This window comes from Podarcis raffonei, chromosome 1 (genome assembly GCF_027172205.1).
Source record: "Podarcis raffonei isolate rPodRaf1 chromosome 1, rPodRaf1.pri, whole genome shotgun sequence".
Taxonomy (NCBI): Eukaryota; Metazoa; Chordata; class Lepidosauria; order Squamata; family Lacertidae; genus Podarcis; species Podarcis raffonei.
In genome coordinates this window covers 9,975,999-9,988,274 of record NC_070602.1, presented here as the reverse complement: position 1 = coordinate 9,988,274, position 12,276 = coordinate 9,975,999, and the positions used below count along the sequence as shown (strand labels likewise).

Sequence of the window (12,276 nt, the reverse complement as noted above, 5' to 3'; positions counted from 1 at the left end):
ATGCTGGCCGTGTTCCCACAAAGAGCAGAGAAGATGCTAATTTGGGGACTGCATGCCCTCTAAGCGCCCCGATTTTCCAGGGACAATCCTGGAATTGCGAAAGCGCATCTAGGCTTCTGATTTGATCCTGGGAAGCCCCTATTTTCCCCATCAGTGCCATCGCCAGCGGAGGATGAGCCGGCGCTGGCCCCAAGCAATGGTGATGGTGACCGATTTTGAAGGGGTCCACAATTTGCGGCACCCTGGATCCATACAACTGGACAAATAGGGACCTTATCCTATAGATGCGTGCAGGTGTGGGGACCCTTTGGCTCTCCAGATGTGACTGAACTACAATTCCCATCAGCCCAGCAAGCATGGCCCATGGCCAGGGATGATGCGTGCTGTAGTTCTGCCACATCAGGAAGGCCAAAGGTTTCCCATCGCCTAGCATATGGCATGCCGCATGGACATGGGCTCGTCTCCAATTGCTTTTGAGGACTTTGGCTATTCCTTTCTAACCCTAGATCTCATGTGAAAGCACACAGAGGATGCAGACAACAACAACAACAACAACAACAACAACAACAACAACAACAACAACAACAACAACAAATTTATACCCCGCTCATCTGGCTGGGTTTCTGCAGCCACTCTGGGCAGCTGCCAACAAAAGATTAAAAATACATTAAGACATCAGTCATTAAAAGCTTCCCTAAACAGGGCTGCCTTCAGATGTCTTCTAAACGTGATATAGTTGTTCATTTCTTTGACATCTGGTGGGAGGGCGTTCCACAGGGCAGGTGCCACTACCGAGAAGGCCCTCTGCCTGGTTCCCTGTAACTTGGCTTCTCGCAGTGAGGGAACCACCAGAAGGCCCTCAGCACTGGACCTTATGTCCTTATTACTTGAGTCTCATGAAAATGTGCGTAAGCAGAAAGCATGAAGGTTATGGGCCTAATTTCAGCACGTTTTCTTTCGTCTTATCCTGCGTTTAAAAACAAAATAAAAAAACTGGCTTACTTAGGAAGGACCAATTCCTATTCAACAGAGACAGTGCACTTTTAGGCAGCGGATCCTGGCCCGGTCGCCTGTGATGACTCAGGACAGGGCACAAGGCGAGTGTCTGTTTTGCAACCCTGCTTTTAGCATGGCCGATTTTATGGGGCTTGAAAGGACAAACACTTTCAGTGGAGTTGCCTGGTGTTAATTACGCTGCCCCCCCCGTGTCTCTCTCATTAACTGCATTTAACCGATTCTGTAGCATTTGCTAAGCCACCCAGAAGGCAGACCGTGGAGACAAAAGGAAACTGGGACAGGGCAAAGCCTTTTAGCAGAGGTTTGTCACTCTAGTACACAGCCCTAATCTACAAACGTCTTTGTGCTGGTCCTCCCAGCAAACGGTCCCACACCTTTTTTTTGTATCATCTCTGTTCCCTGCTGAGCTCTTTTCAGCTGCTCTGGAAGCTTATCTTAAACTGCCTGTGTTAAAAAAATGCCAGAGGAAAAGGCAAACAATATGAGATGCATCTCCTTGGGGATTTGAAGCTTGCTTTCTCAACAGAGGCAAAATGGTATCTCTTTTTCCCACCCCGCCATGGATTGCTTCCAGGTTTTCCTCCAAGTACCACACATGTATTGATCCATTTAGTCAAAGTGCATTTACCAAAGCCTTAAAATCGTCGTATGTACTAATAACAAACTCGGTCTGTTTAGAAAGAAAACGAGGCCACTCCATAATAAGGTACCATTTTTTCCTCTATACGTGCAGGGGACTTCTGAGTCAAATGGATCTCTCTCTTATATATAGAGAGAGAGGTGGCTATAAAAGAGGGACAAGGTAGACAAACAGAATACAACAATCAATTGCTACTAGTTATGATGGTTGTGTACTTCCACCAAGATCTAGGGGTGGGTGGATCTGTCATCTTCAGCCCCCCCCCCATTTCTCATTTTATCAATCTATAATTCACTTCGAGAGCTGGACCATAAAGAAGGTTGATCGCCGAAGAATTGATGCTTTTGAATTATGGTGCTGGAGGAGACTCTTGAGAGTCCCATGGACTGCAAGAAGATCAAACCGATCCATTCTTAAGGAAATCAGCCCTGAGGGCTCACTGGAAGGACAGATTGTGAAGCTGAGGCTCCAATACTTTGGCCACCTCATGAGAAGAGAAGACTCCCTGGAAAAGAGCCTGATGTTGGGAAAGATGGAGGGTACAAGGAGAAGGGGACGACAGAGGACGAGATGGTTGGACAGTGTTCTCGAAGCTACCATCATGAGTTTGACCAAACTGCGGGAGGCAGTGGAAGACAGGAGTGCCTGGCGTGCTCTGGTCCAGGGGGTCACAAAGAGTCGGATACAACTAAACGACTAAACAACAACAACAATTCACTTCTCCGTGTTTCTGCAGTAATTTGTGATTATTATTGTTATTATTTCAAAACTCCCATGAAAATTCATCAGCAGTTCACTGCAAATGTCTCCTAATTAACACTTTTTACTAACATGCACATTTTTGCCATCAGTTCCCCCTAGCATAATGCATTGTTGCCTATTATTTCCATCAATATCCTCACCCTTTCCCCATACCTATACTTTTTTTTTTTTGGTCTGAGAACTGTATTGCAAAATTCAAAGAAGTGTGAATTGCAAAGTATGGCTGTGTTTCGATTCTCGTCTTCTTTTGGAAAGTATGATTTAGGTAGGTTCGCCTTTAAACACAAGCCGAATCGGATTTCTTCACCATCCTTTGCAGGCTCAGAGGCACCAATCCCTGACAGTCATGAGCAGGAAAAAACTATTGTGATTCTGCTCTGCTTCTGGTTTCACATTAAGCACCTGATTATCTGCTGGGGGGTAGGTGGGATTCTGAACTAGAAAGGCTGTTGATCTGATGTGTCAGGGCTCTTACCGGTTTTTTCGTGAAAGCTCTGGGAATGAGGTTTCCACCACCTTCAGAGCGGCTTATATTTTGCACATTTTCTGCATGAACAAGGTACAGTCACTGACTATGATCATTGTGCTTCAGATTTGTTACACGACAGCCTTTTTGATAGCCTCAATAACTGGTCTTTGAAAACCATGCACTCCTAGTCTTCTGGAATCGAGCAGCGAAGGAGCAAAGGCAGTAGCTGGCTCGTTGTTGGTTGTTGCAATGAAATAGGATTCCACTGGGTGAAAAGAGGCGTCATGCCGCATGCTTAATTCTGTAATTTAGTAGAAAGCTAATAACACCCCGGGTTGGGGAGAGCATCTATCCAATACCCAGACATTTATGTGGTTCTTCTAGACTCATACAGTGGCGAAACAACTGCAGAGAGCAATAGAGTGGTTAAAGACAGCATCTTTCATTGGGTCAACCCCAGGGATGCTGAAAGGCGTCCTTTCGAAAACAATATCATTCACAGTTCACATTATCCACGTTATTAGCTGATAATGTATAGGACAGAAAGGCTAAAAGGAATCGAAACAGGATTTTCTGGGTTTTCTTTGAAGCAAGAGCACAGTGGTTGTGTGTCCTACTTTAAGGAGGACACCTCTCTATTTGAAAGTGCTGTCTGTTTGAAGGCATACCCAGCCCACGTCTGGTTTAAAGATAAGGAATTTACTGAGTGGTGATTGAGGCTGTGAATCTACACACGGAGCAGCTGGACCATAGACTGAGCAGGTCACCTGGTTACAGCCTATCCCACTAGGATGTGATGCTATTATTATTATTATTATTATTATTATTATTATTATTACAATTTCCATACCGCCCTTTATCCAAAGATCATAGGGAGGTTACAATATAGAAACAAAAAGATATATAACATAGTAACAAACCAAAACAATACCCCGCTCCCAGTTTAAAAGGCCATAGATTGTTTAATTAGCCAAAGGCCTGAGAGAAGAGACATGCAGTGAAGGCACCAGGCGAGGTTCCCTGGGGAGAGCATTCCACAAGCAATGAGCCACCATAGAAAAAGCCCATTTTCGTGTTCCTGCTGTCCGGACCTCTCAGGGAGGAGGCACACAAAGAAGGGCCTCAGATGATTTTTGCAGGGTCCAGGTAGGTCAGGCATAGGCAAGCTCCGGCCCTCCAGATGTTTGGGACTACAATTCCCATCATCCCTGACCACTGGTCCTGTTAGCTAGGGACGATGGGGATTGTAGTCCCAAACATCTGGAGGGCTGGAGTTTGCCTGTGCCTGAGGTAGGTTCATATGGGGGGAAGCGGTGCTTGAGATCTTGTGGTCCTGAGCCCTTTAAGGCTTTATAGATCAAAACCAGCATTTTGAGTTGGGACCAGCCAGTGCAATCAGGCCAGGATTGCTGTTATATGCTCAAACCATGTAACCCCGGTGAGCAGCCTGGCCGTCAGATTCTGCACAAGCTGGAGTTTCTAAACTGTCTTCAGATGCAGCCCCATATACACATGGAAATATTCTAAGGTTACCAGAGGTTACAAGAGCAAAGTCAACAGAAGCTAGGCTATCCCTGTCCAGATAGGGGCGTAGCTGGGCCACCAGCCAAAGCTGATGGAAGGTGCTCTGTGCCACTGAGGCCACCTGAGCCTCAAGCAACAGCAATGGACCCAGAAGCTGGACAACCGCTCCTTCAGAGGGAGTGTAACTCCATCAAGAGTAGACAACTTCCCATCCATCCAGTCTGGGGAACCACCCACCAACAGTGCCTTGGTCTTATCTGGATTGACACTCATTCAGTCTATTACTAAGGCAAGACAACAGTGCAGCACATCCAATTTGACTTGTAGTCTAAATTTGCACCCATCTGCATCTACTTATAAATTAGCATATGCAAACCTGATCCGACTGTGCCTTCCTTTCACCCTCCTCCACCCCACCCCCCTTCATGGGCTGACAGAAGAATCATTGTATAATGATGACAGAGCATTGGTAGGCGTACCTAAAATTCACAGCATAGATGGGGAACTTGTGGTCCTTCAAATACAGTGGTATCTTGGTTCTCGAACGTAATCCGTTCTGGAAGTCCGTTTGACTTCCGAAACGTTCGAAAGCCAAGGCACGGCTTCCGGAAACAATAGCCGACAACCGCATCGGACATTCGGCTTCCAAAAAAAGTTCGCAAACCAAAGCGTTTACTTCCGGGTTTGCAGTGTTCGGGTTCCAATTTGTTCCTCAACTAAGCCATTTGAGAACCAAGGTTCCACTGTACTACAAGACCCACAGTACCCATCATGGATGACTACTGGCCATGATTTCCTGGTGTTGATGGGAGCCGGAGTCCAACAACACCCAGAAGGTTACAGATTCTCCTTCCCGGATTGGACAGTGGGAAGAACTTGGCGAAATTGTCCCTTGCGCTTGGCCTGCACCCTCTTAGTTTGCTGGGGGGGGGGGATGCACATAGCTCTGAACTGCTCCCTCAATGAGACAGATTCCCCCCATGCTGAAAACTAGGGAGAAGGCTAGGCTAGCATCCCACCATATGCAGAGAATTCAAAGTATTTGTGATTCCCCTGCAGTATATTGAATAACACAGATCATCCCAGCCCAACTGTAATGTTCACTCTACTCCACTCCACGCCACTGGTTATGTGAAAGGAGGATCCTGGGTTCAGAGTCCTTGCCTTTTTAATTGAAGCTTACACTGTTTTCCACTTATCTCTCCTGCTCCCTTTTGAAAAGCCAAATCCATTTCCAAAAACGGCATTTTTTATAAAAAAAATCAAGCACATATCCTGGGGCTAGGCCTTTGTTCCCTTGTTCTTTAGAAGGGCCACCTCTCTTTCTCTGCGTCTTCAGCTGGAGATGGCTTAAGGCTGGCTGCACAAATAGAACCTTTTTGGCTTGTAACTTCAGTTAATTACTGGATTCTTCCTGATGGATTTAGCTGTCTTTTTTTCTTCGGCGCAGTGGAGGTCTCGCCTCCCCAACTGCTGGAGAACATGATGAAAGTGCCACTATTGTATCTACAAAAAGGAATGCCGTTTGCAGTGATGACACTACTAAGATATCTGAGCGCATCAGGATTCTTCCCTGCACATTCATGCGCTCTCTCTCTCTCTCTCTCAACACACCAGAGCTCTTTATGGCAGCATGAAAAGGATAACAAGAGCTGTTAAAGGCCTTTCTTCAGTGATATTTTACAATATAGTCCTAAATGCACTTCTCAGGGAGTAACAGAGCAATGCATCGCCCTTTGTGCTGGGCTGGGGTTGGGCTGGGTGGAGTTGTCCCTCTGCCAGCCTTGCCAGCCTGTGTTGACAATCCCACAGACCCCTGCCTGTGCAGAGATGCCAATCTCATTCCACCGTTATTGACCTCCTGTTGCCTCCTGCCAAAAGGGCAGGTGGAAATACAGTCATACCTCGGGTTACAGACGCTTCGGGTTGGGCAATTTTGGGTTGCGCACCGCACTGAACCTGGAAGTATCAGAACTGGTTACTTCCGGGTTTTGGCGCTTGCGCATGCACAGAAGCACCCAATTGCAACCCTTGTGTGCGCACATGCAGTGCTGCGGGTTGCAAACATGCTTCCCACATGGACCACGTTCGCAACCCGAGCATCTACTGTAGAATCATAGAATGGTAGAGTTGGAAGGGATCTGAGGGTCCTCTGGTCCAACCCCCCGCAATGCAGGAATCTCAGCTAAAGCATCCATGACAGATGGCCACCCAACCTCTGCTTAAACACCTCCAAGGAAGGAGAGTCCACAACCTCCGGAGGGAGACTGTTCCACTGTCAAAGAGCTCTTACTGTCAGAAAGTTCTTCCCATCTTTAGTCGGAATCTCCTTTCTTGTAACTTGAAGCCGTTGGTTCGAGTCCAACTCTCCACAGCAGGAGAAAACAGGCTAGTGCTGGTTTTCTGTGGCTTTCCAGGGGTGAGGAGGGCATGGGGCTGAGCTGAACCCACTGCTGTCACATAGTGGCTCTGGGCTCAATCTCTGTGCCAGAGATTCCACCATGTGTGGAAGGGGTGAAGTTTAAGTGGTGGCCCCACAGCTCAATAAAGCCCCAAGGTAGGATGGCATGGTTCTCACCCTCAGTGAGCCATGTTTGGGATCGTTCTCTGAGCCCCACTGGACTTGGTGAGGCTTACTTTATACTGGGCTGGAAGAATCCCAGAAAGAAGCTAAATAATTAGGAAAAGGCAAGGTCATAAAATCATAGAATAGGAGCCACAACTAAAGAATCCCTGACAGATGGCCATCTAACTCTGCTTAAAAACCTCCAGTGAAGGAGAGTACATGATCCTTCAAGGGAGTCCGTTCCACTGCCAAACAGCTCTTACCCTTGTTTAAATTGTGAAATATGGAAGATGAGGTTTGGATTGAATAGCTTCTAACGCTCTCTTTGGGCATTCTGCATGAGATTTTAAATCAGGGGTCGCCAACATGGGGTGCAGAGGCATCTCTGTGTTAGAATTCCTGCTCCATGATTGCAGTCATGGGATTGTTGTCTTTCACATGACGGTATGTGTTTTGACTCCACAGAGTGGGAAGTGACAGAGACAGGATGTTTGTGTTACTGTGTTCCGTGAAGTGGGACTATTGTCCTTTGTTCTTTTTCTCTTTGATGTCTGATGCTAGAGAGAGAGGGAGCCATGTTGCAGTGCTCCGTGTGTGTTTATATGTAAATAAAGTAGATTAGCCAAAATGCTGAGTTGCTGAGGTCTGTCATGCAATTTGCACAAACTCTGCAGATCCCTAAGTGTGCTGGTGTCAGTTGGCATCGGTCGCTGTGATGTTCGGGCTGAAGAAAGTTTTTGAAGCTCCCAAACAATCGACCAGGAGGGAGGGAGAATGCCAGTCGGGCCTGTGTCTCTGCCAGGGTCCTACTCGAGTGTAGGCTGAACTCCTGACACTGTGCACCCTTAGAGGGTATATTCACCCATCCCTAGCCGTGTCTCACCCCATCCCAGATCACAAATTTAAATAACCGATATCAACATGTGCAGAGCTTAACCCACCGAGAACAGCGAAAGAGAGTTCTTGATTTGCTAAAAGGTTTCTGTTTGATTAGATTTCATGTTTATAGACTCCCCGTACGAATGGCATTAGAGTAAAGCGATAAATCAAAGATAAACGAGCCTGTAGTCTTGTCTTCAGGAAGCTGAATTGTCTTGCATGTGGGGAGAAGACTGGTGATAAGGGCGCAGTGTGAAGACATGTGAAGCTAAGTAAGCAGGTCTGGAACAAAGTCTCGCGTTCAAGTATTTCTTCTGCTGTGAATTCCATGGCGTGAATTTCATTGCCATAAAGGCAGTGTGGTGTAGCAGTTAGAGAGCTTGGAGACCAGGGTTTGAACCCCAACTCAGCCATGAAATTCATTGGGTGCCCTTGGGCAAGTCAGTACCTCTCAGCCTCGCCAACCTCGCAGGGTTGTTCTGAGGATAAAACGTGTGTGTGTGTGTGTGTGTGTGTGTGTGTGAAGTATATATGTCAAATTGAACCCCTGGAAGGAAAAGTAGGATATAAATGTAATAAACAGTAATTGTTATAAATATAATATAATATTATTATAGTATATTTAATTATATAATAATAATTATAAATATAATACTGATTATTATATTATATAATATATATAATATAATATATATATATTATATCATTAATTAATAATATTATATTAATATATTAATATATTATATAATACATAATATTATATAATAATCATATTGTACAGTGGTACCTCGGGTTAAGTACTTAATTCGTTCCGGAGGTCCGTACTTAACCTGAAACTGTTCTTAACCTGAAGCATCACTTTAGCTAATGGGGCCTCCCTCTCCTGCCATGCCGCCGGAGCACGATTTCTGTTCTCATCCTGAAGCAAAGTTCTTAACCCGAGGTACTATTTCTGGGTTAGTGGAGTCTGTAACCTGAAGCGTATGTAACCTGAAGCATATGTGACCCAAGGTACCACTGTATTATAATAATACAATAATATAAATATAATAATCATTATAAATAATAATATTTATTCACGAGTTGGCCTGAGGCAATCTACTTCTGCCAGCCTCAATCTCCATATATGCAATATGGGTACAGTAGTATGGGCCTACGGTACAGGTGTGATGTTGCTAAAATAATGTTGGCGAAACTCTTTGAATGGTGTATGGCACTATATATACCTGAAGGAGTGTCTCCACCCCCATTGTTCAACCCAGACACTGAGGTCCAGCTCCAAGGGCCTTGTGGCAGTTCCCTCCCTGTGAGAAGTGAGGTTACAGGGAACCAGGCAGAGGGCCTTCTCGGTAGTGGTGCCCGCCCTGTGGAACACCCTCCTGTCAGATGTCAAGGAAATAAACAGCTATTTGACTTTTAGAAGACATCTGAAGGCAGCCCTGTTTAGGGAAGTTGTTAATGTTTGATGGTTTGTTGTGCTTTTAATTCTGTTGGGAGCCACCCAGAGTAGCTGGGAAACCCAGCCAGATGGGTGGGGATATACATTATTATTATTATGAATCACAGACGGGGAATCTCCACCCCAAGGACAGAATATTGGCTTTTCCTTTCGCCTATCACTGCCATGTTTCCTCTCTTTTCCCAGGTCCTTTCGATTTGTCCCAAAGACATGAGAGCAGATATCTGTGTACATCTCAACCGGAAAGTTTTCAACGAGCACCCGGCCTTTCGGCTAGCTAGCGACGGCTGCTTAAGGGCCCTGGCAGTGGAGTTCCAGACAATCCACTGTGCCCCCGGAGACCTCATCTACCATGCGGGGGAAAGCGTGGACGCCCTCTGCTTCGTCGTCTCGGGATCCCTGGAAGTCATACAGGACGATGAGGTGGTGGCTATTTTAGGTAAGATGGTTTCCATTTCATCATCCCTATTCAGCGGAAGCGCTTCGCCACAGTGTGAAACCCGCTCACGCGCAAGCCGATGGTGCCCGCCATCTTGGATGGCTTCAAAAGATGATTGGACAAATTCTTGAATGGTAAGGCTATTGATGGCTGCCACAGTGCCGGATTTACATATAAGCTAAACATGCTATAGCTTAGGGCCCCACTCTCTTGGGGGCCCCAAAAAATGTAAAGGGGGGGGGAACTGGATGTACATTTCCAAAATATAAGATAAAAAACAAATAAAATAAAACCTACATACAGCAACAGTGTTTGTGTTGCATAGGCTCCTATGATGTAAGTATTGGGCCCTGCCTGCTAGCCTGCTCCCTAAAATATCACGGGTTTGCTCATTTCTATATCAATTACTTCGAAAAAATACATACAGCAATGGAACACTGTGATGGAAGCCAGAGCGAACGTAAACGCCATTTCCCTTCCCGCCACAGCGGTACCTATTTATCTGCTTCCACTGGCATGCTTTCGAACTGCTAGGTTGGCAGGAGCTGGGACAGAGGAATGGAAGCTCACCCCGTCGCATGGATTTGAACTGCCAACCTTCCGATCGGCAAGCCCAAGAGGCTCAGTGGTTTAGACCACAGTGCCATCTTCTGTGAATCCCTGCAATGGGGTGAGCTCCCGTTGCTCTGTCGCAGCTGCTGTACTGATAGTCTTGTATATTGTGTGGCGTCAGATTATCAGAGGTATACTGCGCTTGAATGTGGGGGCTCCATTTAGCCAGCATTTCTAAGAACTGTTTATCATCCCTTTGCTCCCCAAGTCTGTCCAATCCTTTTCTAAAGATATCTAAGCAAGGAGTTCCTTTGTGCACTTACGATAGCAGATTTAAGACAACAGTGTGACTATTCAGCGCTAGGAAAAACAACAGGTACAGGGTCAGCAGGGTGTTTGGAAATTAGTTGCTGATTTCTAGTAATTTGACATAATTTTCTAGCCGCGTGAATACTAGCTGCTAAACGATATTAGAATCAACAAAGAAAAATTAACAAAATAGGTGTTGGTTTCTTCCCTCCTCTTGTTTTAATTTAGCAGTAAAGTTAAATGTGTAGTATACTTGGCTATCGTAACAGATCTCTAATGTGGTGGTAATGAAGTATTGTCCTCCCTAGGGAACCATGTTCACAGAGTGCATCCCTCAGCTCATCAGGCTCAGATAATATTGTTCTGGAGCTTTGCCCACCAGTGTTAAACCCTTTAAGATATACACACAGATCTGTGCACTTAGAGACAGGAATATGTGAAACACTATCTATTCTTTGATATAAACATCTTGTAAATATATATATATATCCCTTCCAGATTCTTTATCTCTTAGGACCCCTGTTACAAACCACTTCCTGTTTTTATCTCATTTCCCCCATAATACTGTTTTACTGTTTGCATTTTCCTACACTATTTAGAGATTTAACATATGAATGGTTTTAAAAAGTGTGTGCGTGTGTGTGTGTTGGAAAGTCGCTTGTCTGAACAACTCTTAAACTATCATAACCAAATTTGCATGACTCCTGAGACAAGAAGTTTTTTGGTCAATGTTTGGCTGCGATTGGATGCCATGTCGAATCAAGATGGTGAACTGAACCTTTTAAAACTCCACTGATTCCAAAACTGTGCTGGTTCTTTTTTGGGGAGGGCTGAGAATTCCCGAGCAATGCCCCGTACAAGAGTAGAAGTGTTTTATATTTGGAAATGTTGTAAGTTGCTCTGGGAGTTTTTTATTTTCCCCATCATGATTTCACTTCTCCCCATTTCAGCATCAGTTTGATTTTCTTTTCTTTTTTTGTAAGTCTGCACAAAAAATGCCTCCAAATGCATGCAATTTGTACACAATTTTGCATACTATGCACGTTTGCCAGCAATTTCCCCTAATGCAATGCATTTGTGTTCACCGCTATAAGCATTTTGTGGATGCTTTCCCCCAGTATAAACACTTTTGTATGCATTTTGTTGTTGTTGGATAACTGCATCACAAAATTCAGAAAAGTGTGAATTTCTGGGTGTTTCATTTCGTATATTAGTTTGGAAAGTGTGCATTAGATACATTAGTATAAAAATCAAAGTACATTAATTCCCACCCACCCCATTCGTACGCTTTACTCTCCCTGAAAAATGGGGGTAATTTTCACCCTGGATCTGGGAATGCCCCTGTGTTGTGAAGGCCATTACTTTACTGCCAGCTTTTTCTGCAATATCTGCTTTTGCAGGAAACAATCTCATCCCACTAGGTTCAGTGATGTTGTAAACAAAACTGGGATGATGTGTAAACAAGAATTACAGCATAAGGAGATTTGCATTTGCCCTGATAACAGCGTTTGCAGTTCCTTTCATCTGGAATCAGGAAAAGTATTTTCTTTTGTTTTGCCAATTAACTAGTTCTGATCCACTGCTTGCAAAATGTAGCTGGGCTCCCTGGCCAGTTTATTTCCCTGCTATATACAACAAGGTTTGTGGGTGTGTTTTTTTA

General features: G+C 45.0%; 1 protein-coding gene across 1 annotated transcript in view; it reads left to right on the top strand.

The window, feature by feature from the left end:
• The window catches only part of KCNH5 (potassium voltage-gated channel subfamily H member 5), a 177,549-nt gene that overhangs the window by 121,578 nt on the left and 43,695 nt on the right, over nt 1–12,276 (top strand). Inside the window, exon 9 of the mRNA XM_053404510.1 lies at nt 9,503–9,755. Within this exon, the coding sequence (XP_053260485.1) occupies nt 9,503–9,755 (253 nt within the window). The remainder of the gene's footprint in view (nt 1–9,502; nt 9,756–12,276) is intronic.